Source organism: Gallus gallus, chromosome 27, assembly GCF_016699485.2.
Source record: "Gallus gallus isolate bGalGal1 chromosome 27, bGalGal1.mat.broiler.GRCg7b, whole genome shotgun sequence".
Lineage (NCBI taxonomy): Eukaryota > Metazoa > Chordata > Aves > Galliformes > Phasianidae > Gallus > Gallus gallus.
Window position 1 is genome coordinate 29,538 of NC_052558.1, and position 21,735 is coordinate 51,272.

The following is a 21,735-nucleotide window of genomic DNA, read 5'->3' on the forward strand; positions in this document are numbered from 1 at the left end:
GCTGGTAATCCCACAGAAGATGCTGTGAACTTTGCAGGAGGAGCAGATGTAGCAGCAATTTGAACATTCACTCAGACTAGCTTATAAGCACAGACTGGGAGCAGAAAATCTTTGTTTATAGCAAGAGCTGGCTGGATTAAAAAAAAAAAAAAAAAGATAAACAAAAACATTAGTTGCAATTACATTTTCATAATGAAAACCAAACAGAAGTGAAACAAAAAATCCCAGCGACCAATGGTAACAATACAGCAGCTTTGCAAACTAACACTGAGAATTACAAGAATCTTGACCAGTCAATAACGTGTACACACACAGAGGTACTTGAGGGATTTTCCAAAGTAGATTGTAGGATTTTTCAAGGACCCTTTCTGGAAATACAATCAGGATCATGATCAAACAACTGTCAGTTGTATTACTGATCTAGGCCTCAAGTATCTCATGATACGAACACAGCACAACATCCTACATGCTACATACATGAAGGAGTACAATACTCAGGATATGCAGATATGTATATATGTGTGTATTTCGTGTTCTTTTGTTTTACATGAATTTTTTACCCAGTCTCCACGTATCTCCTCATCCAGAGCTCCACCAGCTATCGTTGTATCACTGTTCAGAACATTGAACTTCAGTGCCTCTGAGCTTTTACGGACATTTAATTGAGCCATGTCACTAAATGTTATGGTTAGTCATCCTCGTGAATTATCAGAGCATCTTCACAGAATGTTTCATGTAAATGGCTTAAATGTAATTTTTAAATGTAGTTGCATATCTTCTATTGCTAGTCTTTAAGATTGAGACAGGACCTGTCTCTGCTTGAGTCAGGGCAGTTAGATCTCCTAATGAGTAACAGTTAATATGATCCTTGTCCTCTAACTGTGATTCATCTGGCCCTGGCTACAGTCGTAGTTAGGAATGAATTAAATATTTCTGGGTGATGTTGTCTATGTGGCTCACACTTACGCTACTTTATATGTAATTATACAACTGTAATTGGAACATAGACACCTAGCATTACATAATAGTTATTGCACTGTGGGGATTCATGGCAGCATTGAAGCATCTATACAGAATGAATGCAATTTTACCTGCCAAAGATGTCTTAGTCACTTGCTTGGAGTTAAGAGATATGGCACAAGTCCTGCAGATCTGTGGCTTTCCAGAGCACAGTTTCCAGTGTACCTGGAAGAGGTCTAAAATAGCACTAGATGCCTGTGTTTAAGGACTTGAATTCTTAGTCCATTGTCATACACAATTAATAAGTAGGTGAGATAGCAGAGATTGCCTAAAACTGTGCTGTTCTTTCTGCTTGGGGAGCTGATGATTATGCCACCCAGCTTTCAGAGGGTGCGGGTTTCTTAAAGGCACTTGTTAAATCTTGCATATATGCATTGTAGTTAACTGTGAGGTTAATTTGTTTTACAAATGTGCTATGAGATTATTGACACACACACTTATCTGTTTACCTACTCATTCATCTATGCTTATACCAACATATTAACACAGTGTAGCTGATGATAATCTTCCTTTCTATATGTGTGTTAGATATGTATTTCTGATGTCAGATTTGGCCAGATAGAAAAGGGTATGCTGTAACAAAAATGCAAAAAAAGTATACCTACATTATTTCCCTGGTGGGAATATTATCTTTTTCCCATGATTTCTTAATCGTTAATTTTAACATTCTGCTGTTCCTTCATAGCTCTATCCCCCTATCTGCATCTTCAGCTCTAAACAGAAGAAAAAAACAGCAAAAATGTTTTATAATAATTTATAGGTGAATATAAAAATGTTTACGTGTAAGTAAATGTGTTTTATAATCAAACATTTTTGTACAAAATTCTTATAACAGTGACATTTGTTTACTTCTCCATTAAATACAGTGGTGGGGTTATCCTTGGCTGGCTGCCTAGTGCCCATCAAGTGCTCTCACTCCTCCTCAGCAAGGTGGGATAAAATATGATGAAAAAGCTGATGTCTCAAGATGATGACCAGCAGATCTCTTAGTTACTGTCATCAGTTACCGGCAAAAGAGATTTGGTTTGGGGAGATTCATTTACTGCCAGTTAACAAAAAAAGAGGAGAATAGTGAGAAACTAAAATAAAAACACCTTCTCCCCACATCTCACCTCTATCCAGTCTCAACCTTACACCTTTGTTTCCAACTCTTTTAGCTCTTGATCGAGCTCAGCAGTTAATATGGGGAATGGGGGTTTGCCACCAGTTGATAACACGTTCTCTCTGCTGTTCCTGTCTCACACTCCTCCCCTGCTCCAATTGGAGTCCCTCCCACGGGATGCTGTCCTTCACAGACTGCTCCAGCATGGGATTTTTCCACAGGTTTCAGTCCTTCAGGAGCTGAGTGCTCCAGCTCGAGTCACCTATAATGCCACAGTTCCTCCTGGATGGATTGCTCCAGTGTGGGATATCCACAGGCTGTAGTTCACTCCAGTGGACTCCTCCATAGGCTGCAGTGAGAATATCTGCTTTGACATGGTCCTCCACATGCTACAGAGGCACTTCTGCTCCAACACCTGCAGCATCTCCTCCCCTCCTCCTTCACTATCTTTGTTGTCTGCAGAGTTGTTCTTTCTCACGTTTTTCTCTGTCTTCTTTCTCATAGCTTCAACACAGAGGAGTTCTTGCCCTTTATAAAGTATACTTTCACAGAGATGCTGCCTGAATCACTGATGGGCTCATATTTGTCCAGGAATGCATCCATTTTGGATTTAGATGGAACTGGCTATTTCCAACATGGGAGAAGCTCCTAGTCTCTTTGCACAGAGACCATTCTTAGAGTCCTCCACTTTCAAAACCTTGCCACATAAAGCCAATATAAATTCACTTAGACACAATGAGATTATCAGAAAATGACAAGCAATTCTCTTCAAATTAGTTCCATTTGGGATCTGAAAATCCAATTCCATCTATTAATTGGACCAAATATTTTGCCTATTGTATTAAAAACGGGATGATGTCCCTAAGTAATAGTACTTTTTATGCAGGAGAAACTTTCAGAGAGATTTGATAACAGTCCACTCACAGGCAGATAAAATCTCATGTGTGCTTCATTTTAAGGTGTATTAACTTTACTCGTAATAGGAGCCTCACCAACCTATAGATAAAGTACAGATTTTAATCAATTAATTCTATGTAGAATTCCCTCTATATAACATGAACCACCTGAGATAGACTTTAAAATAATTCAGGTGAATTATATTCAAAGAGTGGTTGACGACAGAAACATTGGCAATGGAGGTGAAATATGGAAAGCTGTGCTGATGGTATTTATTTTTATTTTATCTATAATTGAGTAAAATTAATCTCATCATTCTCAGATTTGAGGAATAAGGAAGATTATAAATAAGAGAAATGATGAAAGGGTAAAAAAAAAATGATAAAGGTGATAAAAGCTGTTTCAGTAATAAACATGCTTTAACATAAACACAAAACAAAAAGCACTACTTATGTGAGAAGCATGATGATGAATATTTCAACCTATTATTTATTTTTTGATACTTGTTCTCAATAGCTGATGAAAAGAAAAAGGAGAATCAAGGGGAAATGTATCTTGAAGTATGAAAGCGGAAATTTTCAGGAAAAAAAGTGAAGTGTCAAAATAAAATGTTGAAATACTTTTATACTGAAGTTAGGGTTAGGAGTGCACTTTCTCCTATTCTGTTGCATGGGAAAGATGAACTACTCTCTCATGGGAAAAAGAAAGGAAAAATGAAAAAAACAAACAAACTTGTGGGTTATGATAAAAACTCTTTTAACGGGTGAAGAAGAGGCAGAAGACTGGAAAAAAACAAAGCCAAGCAAAACATGTGAATGCAGTCACTCACCACATCCCATGGGAAGACTGATGTCCAGCTGGTTCCCAGTCAAAAGATGACTAACATATCTACATCACCTATTTTCCCTTTTCAGTGCTGAACATGACATTATATAGAAAGTAGTATTTCTTTGGTTAGATTAAGCCATCTACCTTGATGCTGTGCAAACACTGTGTAGCAGGAGCAGGAGGCCAGTTGATGCTCAGGGGCACCTGAAATGTCAGTATACAATGACATACAGGTACATGAACCCTGTCCTTACTGTGTGTAGAATGTATATAATAAATTAAACTGTTGGAGATCTTCTAAGATCTGAAGTATAATCTCTCACTGAAAGCAGATTCAGCATAATGAATGCTAAGTTGATAGTGATGAACACTTCCCTGATTTACTGTCTATGTTGTCTTTTATACAGTTCAGGATGCTGCTGATAATGTTGAGCTGCTCTGCCACAAGGGCACTCTAGTGACTGATGTTCACCCCAGGGGTCCTCTCTCCAGACAGTTAGTTCCCAGTTAGAGTTGTTGCCAGGGTTATGCCTTGCTAGGTGCAGGAACTGGTATCTATCTTTGTTGAATTTCATGCAGTCACTATTGGCAAATTCTTTCAGTCTGCCTATGCCCTTAAGTGCTGTTCCCATCCTTTAATTAGATATCATCTTTAAATCAGGTAGGTAAGCACTCCATCAACTCTTCCAGGTCCTTGAAAAGTATGTTAAACAGGACAAGTGCCCAAATAGACCCCTGCTGTATTCCCCATGTTATCAGCATCCAGCAGAGTACACCCATTAACCACAACAGTCTGGCACTGATAACCCACTCAGTCTTTTTGTACATCCAGTAGTCCATCCATCCAGAATGTAAAGTCCTGATGCAGATACGCTATGCTGAAAGTTGAGTTACTGAAGTTCAGCTAAATAACATCTGCTGCTGTTCTTTCACCCATAAATCCAGTCAATTCATCACAGAAATAGGTTGGTCGGGAATAACCTTTGGTAAAATTATGCTGACTACTTGCAGTCACCTTCTTTTTTAGGTGACCATAAGTATTCTAGGAAAACTTGCTCTGTGATATTCCCAGGAACTAAAGGGAATTCAATGAGGTTGAATGGTCTGCAGTTTATCAGTTCTTTTTTTGAAGATGTTTACATTGCACCCAAGATATGCTGCAGCAAGTTCTATTTTCCTTTGTCTGTTTGTTTTTCACCTCATCTGGTTGTCACAGTTGCACTTGCTTGCTATAGAACCAGAAAGTTTATACTGCAGTAAGTGTATGGATTTGAAGTAATGTGGTTTAACCTGGCAGGCAATGGCTACATAGCCAATCATTCACTACCTCCACGGTGAGATGGAAGAGAAAAAAAATAAAATAAAATAAAAGTCATGGATTCAGAGAGTTACAATTCAATAGAACAGAAAAGAAAGGGAAAATAATAATATTAATAATAGTAGAAGAATGTACAAAATGATTGATCCACAATGCAGTTGCTCACCACTTGCTGACAGATGCTCAGCCAGTCTCTGAGCAGTGGGCTCACATACAGTTCTGCTCTAAGGTAAGAGAATTCAAACATCTAAATATGAATGATTACATGTGCAATAGATATCTGTACTCTTGTTACACTTAGTGGAAATCTGTCTGGTTGTAATTGCTCCATAAGTAGAGATATGTTATGGCATGCTAGACAGCTGTATGAAGAAGGGTAAAGGGAGGGGCATTCAGAATGATGAAAATTGTCTTTCCAAGAAGCCATTAAGCATGATGAGTCCAGCTTTCCTGGACTTGGCAGAACATCTGCCTGCTGATGTGAAGTAGTGAATGAATGCCTTGATTTGCTTCACTAGTAAACTGCCTTTACCTCAATCCATGATTTCTTGCACTTTTACCTTTCTGATTCTCTCCTCCATCCCACCTGGGGACAGTCAGTGAGTGACTGTGTGGTACTTAACTGCCTGCCAGGATTAAACCACAACTCTTTCAGACTCCATCATAGGGCATGAAGGGTTAGAGATGAAGACGGATTTGACTGAGTGTGAAGTGTTTTAGACTTTGCAGTTGCCATAGCTGCTAATTGGCAGGCCACCATGCTTGCCAGGAGGCATGCTTGTCTTACAGAATATTAGAATCTGGTGCCTAATAGTGGGTGCACAATTACTTATCATCTTGCTCTGCTGTACCTGGGATGTTCTGATAACAGCTATACCTGTGAGCCTGGGTTGGCAGATGCTGAGGGCATCACTGTTGTCCCTGTGCTATTGTAGTGTACAGGATGGAACTCCGAGCAGCAGCAGGAATGTGAACTGTGAATGAGTCCATGTGGGAACACTTATATTGCAAACAATTGTGGCCAGAGGTAACTCTTCTCTAGAAAAGGCGTGCGTAAAAGCATCTGTGGCTGTGGATAAGTCCAGGCTGAAGGAGGTATACCTTGCAGTGTCTGTGTCTGTGGATAAAGACATGCCAGAATATCTTCGAATATCTGTGGCCATGCATGAGAACACAACACAGCAGAAGTCTAAAGGAAACACAGAAAGGACTGTGGAAAATGGGCAAGCCACCGCAGACACACCTGGAAACAACCGTAGCCATGGATTATCTCAAGCTGTATCAGATATGCCTCTGAAGTGACAGTGGCCCATTAATCATAGAATCATAGAATCGCTAAGGTTGGAAAAGACCCACAGGATCATCCAGTCCAACCATTAATGTTGCCAACATTTCGATTGGGAACACACATGTATAAATTCAGGGTAAAAAAAAAAAGAAAAGAAAACTTGTGAAGGTATGTAAGTGGTGCGGGGGCATGGGCAGTCGGTAAGAAGGGCTTGCTGACAGCCTGGAGGGCTGGATCTGCTGCCGTGACACTCCCTTTGCTCACAAACATTTCCTGCTGATGCTGTGGACGAGATCCTCAGCAAGGCAGAAGGTTACCTTGGCACAATCACTGGGACTGCACAAGTTATCGCATGCAAAATTAGTATCCTGCAGCTTCTCCCGGAGATGCACGTACTTTTCCATCTCCTCTGTCAGGGCTGTTCCTAAAAGGGAGGGAACACAGAAGAGTCAGAAGGAAACAGTGTCTTTGCCATCAAACTCAGCAAGTGGGGAAAAGCTGCTTTAATCTGAAAAGGCCTGAGGAGACCCGTGGTGTTGGAGACCATTGGTGAGCAGACATAGCCTGATGGGACCCACGGAGAAGAGAGTGGAGGAAAGGGACTGTACAGCTAAAGGTGATGGGTGCTTGGAACGAGAGGCAGCTTAGGAAGGATGAAGCTGCTCTGAAGAGTAAAAGAGCCCAGGGAACTTGCAGACTCCACGGTCTCCAGGCTTAACAGTGCCCAAGAACAGGAGACAACGAGCAGACACGGGAGCGCAGAGATGCTGCCCAACCCATCTTCTCTTACTTCTATCGCGTTTGACAAATGCATAGAGGCGATAAAGAGCATCTGTAGCTGGAACTCTGGTGGCATGTTGGCCACAACTGAAAAGGCAGAGGTGACCCAGCAGCTGTCCCAGGATTGGGAAGTAGACCTCGATGAGTGACTCATATATAAACCCGCAATTTGCAGCGCAGTACCAGTCCTGGGTGACAGAAGGAGAAGAGAGGAGGGGTTGAGTGGAGGCAGAGCAGGGCGTGGAGAGGGAAGAGCGGGGGCGAAGAAGGGGCAAAGACCCTTGTCTGGGGGCAGAGCCCTGCTGAGAGCTCCCAGCTGTGCCCCGGCTGCAGGCACCCCTGAGCTGCTCTGGGATGTGGAGGATGGGAGACAGCCTGGCTGGAGGGTGCCTGGCTCCTTACTTTTTCTATAAAGTCCGTGATCATCCGTAAAACCCCGTACAGGGCTCTCGTACGAACGTGCATGTGCTGGGAGTGGAAGAAGTGGAGCAGAGCCTGCAAGGAGAGAATCTGCTGGTACTTGCCCTGGGAGCTTGCGTGGCTCCAGCAGGAGCTCTGGGATCTTCCCCACTGGGAAGGAAGAGCAGAGCAGAGCAGAGCAGCAGGGATGGGATCCTTTGTAGGACTGTCTGGGGCAAGGAGGGTCTGTGCCACTGCAGGAGCGACACGCGCATCCCTCGGGGTGTGGAACCCTCCTAGTGACCCCACTCTCCGTAGCTGCCAGACCTGAAAGATGCTGCACATCTCCTCCCTCATTCTGGAGCTGGGGCAGTTGTGCACCAAGGCTCGCAGCATGACGTTCATGGCAATCATGGTCTGCAAGAGGACAGAGAGTTGTAGAAGGGCACCTGCGGCACCTCGCAGGGCACCTCATCCTAACCCTATCCCCAAAGAAGAGACGAGGGTGGAAAAGCAAAGCTGGCTTCCTGCCCTGCCTGGCTCTCCTGTGGTCTCAGCACAAGGAGCCAGGGAGCAGCCCAAAGGGACCTGGGGTTCCGGTGGCTCACCCAGCACCCACCTTAGTGTAGAGAGTTTGCTCCTCTTCTGGTACGTCCAGTTCCGGAGGCAAAAAGAAGACACTGTTGAAGCAGGAATTCAGGATGCTCTCTGTTTTGCCTTCCAGTGCTGTCTCCACAGTGCTGGAAGGGGAGAGAGGAGCCTGTTGGACACTGTGCCTTGAGGCTTTGCCAAGGAGGACATGGCCCTCCACGCGGAGGAGGGAACCTCCCTGCCAGCTTCGAGGCCACCAGGAGCCTGCCCTGGGGCCGTGCTAGCCAAATGTGGGCCTGGGCAGCTACCTCATGTCAGCAAAGGTCAGCATGACTTTCTGCTTTATCACTGAGCACAAAGCGTGCATGGCCTCCTCATCGATCAGCGCCTACAGAACACAGGAGGGACGGGATGTGGCAGCCACCAGAAGACAGTTCCACGTCCGTGCTCACTTCTCCCCGTGCCAGTCCTGTCCACACAAGGTGCAGGGGGTCCATGCCCCCGTCTCCAGCCCAGTGCATATCTCCTCACCTGGACATTCTCTGCCAGCTGGTTTTCTCGGCAGAAAGTATTCAAGTCGAGCGACGTGTCCTTGCATTTGCACAGTACGCAGATGCTGCTCAGGAATTTGATTTTCTGTCGCTCATCCTGGTGGTCGCAGAGGGAACAAGAGGGAGCATGAAGGTGAGATCAATGGCCAGCAGGACCCCAAGCATCGTGGGGCGCGGTGCAATGCCTGCAGGGCAGCAGCCTGGAGAACAGCAGGGGCACCACAGTGGAAGCAGCTGCTCTTACCTTGTCCTGTCTCTTCAGAAACTCACCGATGCATAGAATGGCCGCTTTTCTCCACAGCTCCCATATGGTAGTACCTAAGCAAGGAGGAGAACAATGAGCACCATGGAGAGGGGCTGAAGGGAAGGAGTGACGGAAGGAATGGCCCCAGCGTGTTGCACGGAGCCATCCATCCTGCCAGCTTCCCTGAGCCTGACTGCGGAAATGCGGGTACCTCCTGCCAGCGCAGCAGCCTCTCGTCAGCCATCCCAACAGGCTGGGAGAGGTTGGCACTGGCACAGGCTGCCCAGAGAAGCCGCAGGTGCCCCATCCTTGGAGGTGCTAAAGGCAAGGCTGTATGGGGCCACGGGCAGCCTGATCTAGTGGGTGGCAACCAGCCCACGGCAGGGGCTGGGCCCGTGAGGGCTTTGAGGCCCCTCCACACCCAACCATTCCAGGATTCCATGGTACCACGATCCCTTTAGCTAGAGCTGGACTCCATGCTGGGGAGGGGGGTTTCAGAAAAGGTGGTGCCAGAAAAAGTGGCTGCCAGCTTTGAGTAGAGCATGACTGCTGTCCCCAGTGCTTCCCACCAATTACTCACGTGGACGTATGATCTCCACCTGGTTCTCCTCTTCCTCTTCTGGATTCCACGCCTGCCAAGCCACCCTCGGCCTCCTGGGGGGTCTCACCTCCGTCTCATTGGACCGAGAATCAGAGTTGGCAAAAGGGGGGGGGGACACGGAGAGGCAGAATCGCCGGCTCCTATGGGCACGCTGGAGTGACATGGCGAGAAGTGGGCTGTGCTCAGGGATGCCCGAGGGTCCCGTGCTCCTGCCCTGCCCTGTCGCTGTCCCTCCTGGCAACCTTCTTTGGCTTTCCCTTTGGATATCACCTAGGCTGTGCTGACCCTTTGTGACGCCATACACTGGGCGGCATTATGATGCGCGGCTCTACTACTCAGCAGCTTGTAGGACGCTGACCAAACAAGCACATCTGGTTATACCCACGTGTAGCGTAACAAAACGTATCAGACCAAATACTGCATCCTTCCGTGCCTCAGGGCATAGAATCCTAGAATCCTTAGAGTTGGAAGGGACCTCTGAAGGCCATCTAGTGCAATTCCCCCGCAATGGACACAGACACCCACAGCTAGATCAGGATGCCCAGGGCCTGGTCCAGCTCGCCTTGAAAGTCTCCAGGCCTGGGGCATCAACCACATCTCTCGGCAACCTTTACCATGCCTCACCATCCTCACCGTGTGAGGTACATTTTGGTTTTGCGGTAGAAGTTTCCAGTATTTTCTGTATCTAGTCGTTCTCCCATTGCTGAAACTGTACCTTCCTGTGAGACAGCTGTTTCCAGTATATACCTCTCTTCTTGTATGTAGCCCAGGCCCTCACTGAACTTATGACTCTCTTGTGAAACAGTTATATATGTTATTGATTCGTAAAGAAAGCAGAAGAAATAGAGTGAAACTGAGAGGGGGGTGTACCTACTCGGGGAGGATTGCGACAGCACAGGATAAGGAACGTACACAGGGTGGGGAGAGCCCAGTATAGGGCAGCATGGGAGATTCAGGCATAGGATGGCGAGAGCCAAGCACAGCACAGGACGGATGTGCTAACTTTGGCATATCGCCCTCATATCCAAGCACAAAGCAGAACGGATGGGCTATCTTTGAAATATGGGAGATATTTCAAAGCATACCTAAGGACAACATATAGGTAACAGTCCTTATGTGGAGCTGTACCGTAGCAACAGTGTTCGGCAAGTGATGTGAGCTTGAGACATTCAACCAATGAGCGCCCAGGAGAGGCATTACCTGCATCAGGTTTACCGATCCCATCTCTGCTTTGCTGGTCCACGTACGCAGTTAATACTGTGTGACTGCTCAAACCGATCTTTCAGAAGTAACACAGTCAACAGTGGATTATTAAGATGTCGCAAAGCTCAACTACATAAGGTGCCGAGCACCTATATGGAAAGAGACAGCCCATATTCCAAAAAGCTTTAATCCAATCCCAATTTAATTCAATCCCAAATGAACGTGTGGGGTTTGAAATGTCATTGTTCAGCACTGGCCAATGAGATATTCCAGTCTGAGTTTCTGAACCATGTGGTAAAGCATCACAACAGCTTTAAGTATCCAAGGATCTGTCAGGGCTTAGTCTACAAGAACTAGAATCCCATCAGGTGCAGCTCCTGCTGAATGGAAGACACACCTACTCAACGATTTACCCCCCTCCCTTTTCCCATCTGAGCTAGTGAGAATCAGCCTCAATGGGAATGCTAAAAACAAACAAAACAAACAAACAAACAAAACTTGAGAAGGTATGTAAGTGATGAGAGAGCTTGTCATAAACAATTTGGATCGTTCACTATCTGAGTCCACGCATCAGACGCTGCAGCAGGGAGGGGGGGGAAGGGGGAGGGGGGGACCGTGGAGGGGAGGAGGGGCACCCTAGGGGTCAGATCGAGAGAGTGGTGGGAGGGAGAAAGGAGTCAGTGCGGAGGCACTGGGGGGACACACGGGAGGGACAGAGGACACTAGCGATCAGGATGGGGGGGCCATCTAAGGGTCAGACTACGGGGACCCGGGGCGACAGGGGCATTTCAGTGGTCAGAATGGGGAATGGGGGGTAGGGAGACTCTCCAAGTCAGAACAGGGAAGACTCGTGGGGGGGGGGGGGGGGGGGGCAGGTGTATTGCAGGGGGCAGAAAGTGAGACGGGATGAGGGGGCGGGCGCACAGACAGGGGACCCTAGGGCTCAGACTGGGGGACTGGGGGACGGGGCGGGGACAGAAAACCACGAGGGTCAGAAAGGGGCCTGGGGGTGGGGCACTGAGGTACCCTGGGGAGGGGGAGGGGAGGGGAGGTCTCACAAGGAACTTCGCGCCGTCCAACAGAGGCCCTGATGCCACAAGGCCCCGCGGGGCCAACGCAGAGCGGCACGCGGCGCCCCCGGAAAGGAGGCCCCTTCAAGGGCCTCCCCAACCAGAACAGCCACCTGCAGATGCTGAGGCGGCGCTCGGAGCCCCGGGGTTTGCCCGGCGGCGCTGGAGCAGTGCAGGAGCGGCTTTTTTCGCCACTTCTTCACATTTTCTCGGGTGCTGACGCAGTAGGAACGCCACAGGCAATACGCGCATAGGCTTACGTTGTCACTTGCCGACGCTGAGCACGTCTTCTCTGCATTCTGAGATACCGGATGATGCGGCTGTGAGGAAACAATTGATCAGCCCCTCCAGTAGGCTGTTTTGATAATCCTGATCCTCATTCAGCGTGTCTTCATATCACCACGGGTTCATGGGGTTCGTCACGATGAAGCCACAGTAGACAGTTCCTCCATCACATCTTCTTGATTACTCTCTATTCCATCCAGGTCACTTTCAGTTACTTTCAAAATGGCTGAAAACGTAAGCACGTTAGAGGGGTTAAACGTAGCTCAAGTAACGGAGCTAGTAATCAGTTCATTCAAAAGGGCTCTTCTTGCCCTCTGCCATACATTGCTGCTAACGTACGCCGTACTCACCGGGGGCAGATCTTGTGAATATACACCACATATCCGGTGTACACCTGACTCTCTCGGGATGACGGTCTCGGTTTGGATTGGAATTTGAATGGGGATCAGAATTTAGAGGAATAAACGTGGGGTCATGTAACATTTCCACCGCGGCACGTTCTCGCAAGTAACGATGCCTTTTTCCATAGTAGTCCACTTCATTATCTCAGGCATCGGAGGGGGGGGAAGGGGACAGGGGACCGTGGAGGGGAGGAGGGGCACCCTAGGGGTCAGATCGAGAGAGTGGTGGGAGGGAGAAAGGAGTCAGTCGCGGAGGCACTGGGGGACACACGGATGGGACAGAGGACACTAGCGATCAGGATGGGGGGCCTCTAAGGGTCAGACTACGGGGACCTGGGGGCGACAGGGCATTTCAGTGGTCAGAATGGGGAATGGGGGGTAAGGGAGACTCTCCAAGTCAGAACAGGAAGACTCGTGGGGGGGGGGGCAGTGTATTGCAGGGGCAGAAAGGGAGACGGGATGAGGGGGCGGGCGCACAGACAGGGGACCCTAGGGCTCAGACTGGGGGACTGGGGACGGGGCGGGGACAGAAACCACGAGGTCAGAAAGGGGGCCTGGGGGTGGGGCACTGAGGTCCCTGGGGAGGGGAGGTCTCACAGGGAACTTCGCGCCGTCCAACAGAGGCCCTGAAGTGCCACAGAGGCCCCGCGGGGCCAACGCAGAGCGGCACGCGGCGCCCCCGGAAAGGAGGCCCCTTCAGGCCTCCCCCAACCAGAACAGCCACCTTGCAGATGCTGAGGCGAGCGCTCGGAGCCCCGGGGTTGCCCGGCGGCGCTGGAGCAGTGCGGAGCGCAGCTCGACTTCGGCACGGCCGCCTCTTCCTCGGGCGCGGGTGATGACGCCCACAGGACGCGCCGCTCGGGCACCGAGGCACTGCGCATTGCGCGCTGAGGCGCTGTTGCTATGCCGACGTCGTCAACGCATGCCCTGTCGCCGCGGTGGCAGTTCCAAGGGCGCGCGGAGAGAGAGGGCGTGCCGTCGCCGTGGCAACGCGGCCTACACGCAGGGCCTGAAACCCCGAGCGGGCCTCGGGGGCAGCGGGGGGCAAAGAAGCCGGGGGGGAACGGAGAGCCCTCCACCAGGGATCTCCTGGTGAGGTGGGGAGGGCTTCGCAGGGAAGGGCAGAGCTCCGGGTGTGCTCAGTGGAATCCGGGCTGGTCGAGTGCCCACCTGCTGCTTCCCCGTTGTTTCACCATCAGAGAGCAGCAGCTGCGGAGCAAAATAAACAGCATGAGAACCAAGGACACCTCTAGAAGAAGAAGGAACGGCTCACGGCTCTCATTGCACAAGCGCCAGCGTGAACGGTTTGAAGAGTGTTTGTAGAGGGCTCTGTTGACATGTAAAGGCGGATGGGAAAGTTGTAGGGTGGATGGGAATGTCTAAAAGAAAAGAAAAGAAAAAGAAAAAAAAGAAAAGGAAACTTGTGAAGGTATGTAAGTGGTGCGAGAGCTTGTAATAAACGATTTGGATCATTGACATCTGGTCCGTGCATCAGCCGCTGCAGCGGGGAGGGGGAAGGATGGGTGGGGGAGGGCAGTGTGGAGGGTGTGTTCTGCAGGCCAGCACCAATCTACGTTGGCTAGAGCAGATCACAGACTTTAATATCTTGAACTCAGTGTTTTCCTTAACCCTTTTGGCATTTACTTATTTTTCCCTCAATTCCACGATTCATAACACCCTCAATTACATTCACTGTTTACCGTTGGCGAGATGCGCCGGGTGAAGCCGACCGCGCTCAGTTCAAAAGAAGACCAAACACCAAGAGAGCAAACGTTCTCTTTTGTTGTCTCGTCTCCCGCCACGTATCCGGACCCATCAGGCGGAACGTTGTATCCTTTACACTGAATTAGGTAGTGTTCCTGACTCAAAGGTCGGGCGGAGGAAGCTGTGATATACATGGGCCAGGATCAACTTACTGCCCACAAGGGGAGGGGAACAGACGAAAGGTCCATCCCCCCCCATGCGGAGGACAGGGGGGTAGCCTACCGTCTCTGGTCACCCCAGGGGGCGGTTGTTGCGAGGGATAGTGTAGAGTGAGAAAAGAGGGGAGTGCTTTGAGTGCAGGGGGAGGGATCAATGACGGACTGGAATCGGATTAGATCGGAGGCTTTGGGGGAAGGGTGTAGTTCCAGAGGCATTCCGGTGTGATTGTGAGTGATCGTGTGGTCCCGAATGGGTTGCCGCCTGACCCCGGGGGTGTTGCGCCCTGGCGCCTGGTGGAATTTATGGATAAAAGAGGCCTGAAATCGCCCCTCTGACGTTAAATGCACTACAGGCTTTGGCTGCCCCGGAGGCCTCTCCTCCCCGTGACATCACAAACTTAGTGCGTGTGGTGCTCAGGCTGGTCCCAGTATACGTTTGGGAGACGGAGTGGATGGCCCCGAGTTGGGGGGTCGTGCCGGGGCGGCGGGGGTCGGCACCGGGCCGCTCCCTGGTGGGACCGGCATACAGCAGCTTTCAGGGAGGGTCCGTGGCATTGTGCTTCGACCAGGCCAGCAGCGAGACTAAGCCAGGGGAGAAAATAGCGGCCACAGATGCAATGGTGGAAGCGTTTAATAAATCGCGCATAAGGCTGAACCACTTGCTCCGTGCCACGATATACCCGGGGCACCCGAATGAGTCCTTTCAAAGCTTGCGCAGACAGGCTTTTAGCTGCTGTCTGATCTCCTGAAACCGCCAACAGGGCAGTTGGATCATTGAATTGCCTGCGACAGAAATCACATGACAATGTTAAAGCATCGCTGACAAGCCGGCCGAGTACGCATAATACCCAGGGGAAATTATTACTATGTCTAGATAAGCTCAAGGTGGCTCATCTACCCTAAGAAGGCTAGCCACAGCTATAGTCGCAGATGTGGGCCCGCAACAGCAAAGGTTGCTGAGCAGCAAGGGCTGTTTTGATGCAACCAGTATGGCCACGTTACAGCACATGCCCCTCAGGGGAGGCCAGTCAGGGCCTCCTGATGATTGCAGGAAGGGGATTGCTAGAGGGTATCTGTTGTCGGGGTAAGCGGGCAGTTAAAACATCATGAATCTGGAAAACTTCTGTGGGTACCATTGTGAAACAGGTAATCACAGATATAAGTAAACATATCTGCAAAACTGAGTCTAGGGCGAGTTTTCTACAGAAATTCTTGTTGGGCAACGAAGCACTCCACGATCAACTCCGAGGGACGGACAACGGGACGAGATACTACTCATCAGAGGAGCACACACCTGCAACGCTGACACTTCCGATGTTGCCGATGTTTATGGTGTCCCTAGGCGATCACAGGCAGTGTCGCAAAACAATACAATGGAAGCAAGAACATAGCAGGAAGATTAAAACAGAGAGTAATCCCTTCTGGGAGTTGGCCTGAAACAGACTGTTTGTGGGAATGGAGTCATGTTAAAGCAATTGCTTAAGGTTTTCGCTACGGGCTTTGCAAATTCTGTATGTATTCATCTGTCTTCTATGCTTTTAGGATGCTTGCAGAGCTGCCTGCAACAAATGGATGGAAAAGACTTTTGACCATCGGATTGAGTTCATAGACTGCGTGAAAGGTTGTAGAAAGGGTTTAGGTTGTTGCGTTCGTGCGTAACGGGGCAATGCTTGGCAGAGCACAGGACAAGGATTCTCTGTTGCTCGATGTTTGCTTAAGGATGCAGTAGAAAGATAGTAGGAATAATAGGCTGTGAAATATATTTAAGATAGGCTTCTTAGGGCGTTGCTTCGCGATGTACGGGTTAGGCACGCGTAAGGAACATTTAGCTAGGGAAGGGGGAGATGTTGTAGTAGGCGCTTGACGGAGATAGGCTGCTGTATGGGATAGGCCTATCCCTAAGCACAGTGAAAGGGTGCTGTGTGCTCAGACAGACAGTCCTTGCTAACGAAGTAAACAAGATAAGGAAGGCGAAGGAATGAAGGAGACAATAAGGAGCCAAATAAGGAATTGAGTAAGGGGCTAAGATCCAGTCGGCTGAATCAGGACAGGGCACGAGAGCTCAAGTAAAACTACTTAAAGCCTAGTCTTAGTAGTGAATAGACGCCATTTTACTGCTAATCATATTGGTGTGTGTCTGCAGTCATTTTGGCCCTGATCAGTAATTTGGCAGTGTGTGCAAGAGGGCTAACAAAGGAGGCTAACGTCATAGTTGCAGAAGGAAAATAGGATCTTCCTCGTTGATATCCCTAATTCCCTTTTCCACATCTAATGCAGAAAACACATTCTATTCCTACCACTAAATAATGTGCCTGGCAGGATCCCTCCCTCCTCTGCCTTGGTCATTTTTGCAGGAGGTCCGTGGCAGCCTCGACATCGCTGCTTGGGCAGCTGTGCTCTCTCGCTTACAGCCTCAGTCGTCCTGCGAGCGCTTCTCCACGCGGTTGTGACTGGAAAAGAACACACATGTAAAACTTCAGGTACCAGACAGCTAGTGCGTTCAGCCTTAGCAATCGTTAGGTCCGTGGCCGTCCAACTGGCCTGAGAGCTGGCTGTGGACTGCATCTCCTGTCGGCCCCGAGTGGCCAGTAAGCAAATCACAGTGAAGTAGGGAATGATCCTTTTGGAGTGTAGAGGCACAGCCTTGGACCATTCAGTACGCGATCCAAGGTTACTGTTGCCCTGAGGCACTCCCATCTAGAAGGAGATCAGGTTGCCTCAGCAGGCCTGCCTCTCGGGAACCATTCCCATCTCGGGGCCTGATCCCCCGCGTGTCCCGGCCGTGCGTGTGATCTCACTCAAACACACTCGACTTCTTTTCTGCAAAGCTTTTAATTGCGTACCGTTCTGTACTTGGCATAATTGGGGAGAGTACTTTACGCATACATCCCTAGATCAAATGCATCTTAAAAGATATGTAGCACATCCCTTTTCCCCCCTAGGTATAGATAGACAATATGGTGGTCAGTAGCGAGGTCGGGGCAGAAGGAATATACGTAGTCTTTTAGGCCAGTGAGCTGCAGCTTTTTCTTTCCATTACCCGTCACCTAAGTCCCGTGCCTTCGTGTTTTCTGAGGTCTTTTTCAAAACTCTCATGCGGTTCAGAGGTGGGTTTTTTGTTGCTGGTGTTTGGTTTGTTTGTTTGTTATTATTTTATGAAACAACCTTTGATAGTCCTCCAGTGGCTTTCACAGACTGAACAGACCTATAAAACAGGATGTAGGAGAAAAGCAACAACCCAAAGAACGCAACAACAGCAACTTGAGGCCAAGGCAAGGTTGTGCCTTCTAGTAAGAATAGTGTAACTGTTGTTTGTTACTGGATACCAAACACAGCGCAATCCCTGCATGCGTTTGTTCTCTAAGGTGAGCTCACTTTTCTTGCTGATTCTCAGCATACCTGCAGACGTCTGTGTACTGTGCCAAATTGTTTCTTTCATCTGTTGCATTTGGACGAGCATGTGTGAAAAATGAGTCACAGCTTTTTGCTGTACACTACAAACCTTACACTAGAAGACATCAGAAGCTCATGAGGTGGGCTGTAGCTTCTCTGCTCCTCCTCTCTGTGGGTTTCGCTCCAGCAGGGACCAGTGCAGGGATACACAGCAGCAGCACTGCAGCCAGGAGGTGTGAGGCTCAGCTGCAACGCGGGCAGTCCAAAGGCCCTAGCACGATACTCGCAGGCCGCCAGCCAGACTCAGCACCACTGATGACAGCCAGCTGAGCTTGCTGAAGACGAGGTACGCAACCTCCTGCTCTCTGCCCATCTGCCCAGCCACTGGTGACATCCGAGAAAGCTACCAGCTTGGCTCAGCATGATCTCCCCTGGGAGAACCCAAGAGCAAACCTAGATCCAAATCTTGATGAGCACCACGAGAAACTCTTTCAAATTGCAACCACTCCATGGAACAGACACTGCTGCATGAGTTCAAGGAGAAAAGGACAAATATCCTGCAAGTTGTATCGGATTGTTGCCCACAAATATGAATATTAAAAAAGATTTTATTAAAACATGCATATACAAAAGGAATGCGGCTGTGCTGTCCTGCAAGCCAGGAACAGAGGCCAGGAATGGGGTGCCTGCTGAGCACGCGCAGGGATGTCCCGGTGTGAAGGGCAGCAGGGCACTGGGTTTGCTGTGCCTACTCTGAGGGACAGAGCTGTCAGAGGAGTCGTTGCAAGCTCAAGAGAACAGACAGCACAGCGCTCGCAGCGCTCAGTCGTGACGTCGCTGTCACTCGGGCTGTCCTGAGGGATCAGTGTGGTCTGAGCTGCCAAGCATGGACTGAGCTCTCCGCGTCACTGGCCAAAGGCATGAGGGCTGCAACAGTACGAAGAAAACAGAGCAGAGATGAAGCAAGCTGCAGAGCTTCATCTCTCCCTTCACTCCCTTCACTCCCTCACACATCCTGCAAAGGAGGGTCTCCGTCACACGCTCCAGGAATCTCCCCGGCTGTTTCCTCCCAGGTGTTCAACTTCCAGCAGACGTAGGGAACACTGACTTCCCCAGTGAAACTTCTCCTAGCTGCTTGTAGGAGATCTCATCCCCTCTTCATCGTGCTTGGGCTCCCACCACAATATCAGCCTTGCTGCCCTTTCCTTGACTCGGACTTAGGAGGAAGTTCTTTCCTAGAGGGCAGGGAGGCCCTGGCGCAGGCAGCCCAGAAAACATGGGGCTCCCCAATCCCGGAGCTGCTCAAGGCCAGGTTGGATGGGGCCCAGGGCAGCCCTGATCCAACGGGGGGCATCCAGGACAACAGCAGGGGCTTGGAACTGGGTGGCCTTTAACGTCCCTTCCACCGTAACCATTCTACCACTCTGGGATTTCAGGCTTGTATGATCTTTGAGCTTCCCTTCCAATGAATATTCTAGGATCCCATGGCTGCACGATCTTTCAGGTCCCTTCCAACCAATCACTCTAGGATTCCACGGTTCTGTGATCTGAAGGTCGCTTGAAAGCCAACCTTTTAGGATTCTATGGCTCCGAATCGTCCCTCAGCCCCAAGAATTCCTTGGAGGAGAGCAAGGCACGGGGGATCTCTGCCCCAAGCTTCAGCACACACACCACAGCCCTCACTTACCCTGATGATGTCCTCTAGCTTCTCCTCGCTCTGGTCCCTTGAGTAGCGCGCAGCAAGCCCTAGGCACAGAGCACCCGTCAGGATCTTGCTCCCAGCAGCAGCAGAACCGCACTGCTCCCCCAGCAGCGAGAGTGGACGAGGGGGGCCTGAGCAAGGACACCGGGGCCCTGGGACCCACTCAAGGGGCTCTTGAGGCCACAGGGCAGTGGCCTGCGGACCGCCAAGCACTGCCAAAGAGAGGGGCAAAGGGGCTGTGGCTCACCAATGTGAACCTCACGGCCTCCTCTCGCAAGGCCCCCTGAGGGTCCTGCAGGTAGGGCTGGCTCTGCTGAAGGTATTCCTCTGGCCACTGCTCTGGTCCCGCTGAATGCACCTGGAGAGAACAAGAACATGGGCATTGCAGACGCTTCCCACTCCCGCGCTGTCCTGTTGGCCTGGGGCTCCGGGCTTCTCCTTACCAAAGCACTCCGCGATTCCTCCACGTCTCCTGTTTCTCAGCCAGCTCCCGGAGGTCGTTCCAGGACAGTGAGATGGCCGTTTGTACAACGGCTCCTCCCGGAACCTGCAGGGAAGCAGAAGCTGGGATCTTTTTTTTTTGATGGCACTGTGGCCGAGGAAGGAGAGCCGGCATGCCCTCCTCTTGCAGGGCCGGGAGCCTTTTCCCAGCGTGCTGTGGGAAGGGGGAACAGAATGCGGGCTGGGCGCGAGATGGCTACACAGAGACACGGAGCCAGCAGCCCCTCCGTGGCCGTCCCCAGCACGACGCTGGGCTCCCAGACTGGCTCTGTCCCAGGCCCTCACGCCCAGGCTGCGCGTATCAGAGACTCTGAGCCCAGGCTGTGGAAGCGGGAACCTCCCCCTGCCACCGCTGTGAGGAGCAGCAGGGAGCTGGGCGTTCCTCAGGGCTCGGGCAGCAGCCAAGGGCCCTGGCACCCAGAGCACCCAAACGGTGTCACCGCGCCCTTGGTGGGACGGAAAACCTGTACCTGGGCCACGTCCTGGTTCTCATCGCTTCATCGGAAAGAGCAGTGGGGACCAGGACCCCTGCGCACCGTCCACGTCATTCTCTCCGGTGGCACCAGACAACGGCCTGCACCATGTCTCTGTAGAGACGGATGGAGGGACACCCGCACGGCGCTCGACTCCTGGGAGAGAGGCAGAGAATTTTAGCACGAGGAGGCGGACCCGCCTTCACACCGCCTCCCATGGCACGCAGCGCCTGCAGGCCTCCACCCTTCCTGCATCCGGGCGGGGGACCAGGCCTGGGCTGGCCTTGCACAGGCGAGCGGATGAGGGCATGAAGGGCCGGAAGCAAACTGCGGGAGCAGATGCTGGGCACAGGGCTCTCCGAGGGCCCACAGCTGTTTCCCTGCCCGGAAGGAGCCCCAGGAGGAGCGAGCGGGGGCGGAAGGCCCAGTGCGAGTGCCAGTGCGGCCCACACAGCCGGGCCAGAGGCGCTGGCACTGCAGAGCGCACCCTGCAAGGGCTCTGCCTCCCACAGCAGCATCACTTACATCGACAAAGAGAGGCAGGAGCTCCTCAGCGGTGCTGAACAGCGATGGAGCTGGCCTCCTTCCTCTTCATGTTGCCCAGATGCTTTGGATGACAAACAGGGCCTTCATCTTGACGTCTGACGCGTGGCAGCCTGCAGGGTGGCCATGATCTCTGGCAGCACGACCTCCATTTTCTTGCCTGTAGGAAACGCAGGTTCCTCTGTGTGATGCAGGAATGACCGCCCTGGGCAAACACTCCAGTCTTGAGCTCCAGCTCCAGGTTCACTTCCTGGCAGCTGGCACGGCAATTGCAGCGGAAGCGGCGCCGTGGGAGCACTCAGACAGGCCAAACGGGGAAATTCTTTTCTCAGAGGGTGGTGACCAGGCTGCCCAGAGAAGCGTTGTAGCTCCCCACCCCTGGAGGGCTCAAGGCAGGGACGGATGGGGCCGTGGGCAACCTGATCGGGTGCAGGGGACAACTAGCCCACGATAAAAAGGATGGGCTTCCGTGGGCTTTGACGTCCCACCCTCAAAGCTCCTCAGCCAGCAGGCCCCAACTGACCCGTGGACAGTCACTCCCCTTCCCGCCGCTGCCCAGGAAGCCCAACGCCGCTTCAGTCGACAACTCCCACTCACCTTCTCCCGTTGTCTCGGAGAGTATG

At 50.7% G+C, this 21,735-nt stretch overlaps 1 protein-coding gene across 1 annotated transcript; it reads right to left on the reverse strand.

Moving 5' to 3' along the window:
• Window positions 1-6,640: 6,640 nt before the first annotated feature.
• On the reverse strand, window positions 6,641-9,725 carry LOC121107673 (maestro heat-like repeat-containing protein family member 7). Its single transcript, XM_040653246.1, has 9 exons — window positions 9,599-9,725; window positions 9,019-9,092; window positions 8,755-8,871; window positions 8,532-8,611; window positions 8,252-8,372; window positions 7,960-8,049; window positions 7,636-7,728; window positions 7,244-7,421; window positions 6,641-6,877 (listed from the first exon to the last, which is right to left on the reverse strand). The coding sequence occupies exons 4-9, from the start codon at window positions 8,588-8,590 to the stop codon at window positions 6,714-6,716; spliced, it is 705 nt and encodes a 234-aa protein (XP_040509180.1). The 5' UTR covers window positions 8,591-8,611; window positions 8,755-8,871; window positions 9,019-9,092; window positions 9,599-9,725; the 3' UTR covers window positions 6,641-6,713.
• Between the last annotated feature and the right edge of the window lie 12,010 nt (window positions 9,726-21,735).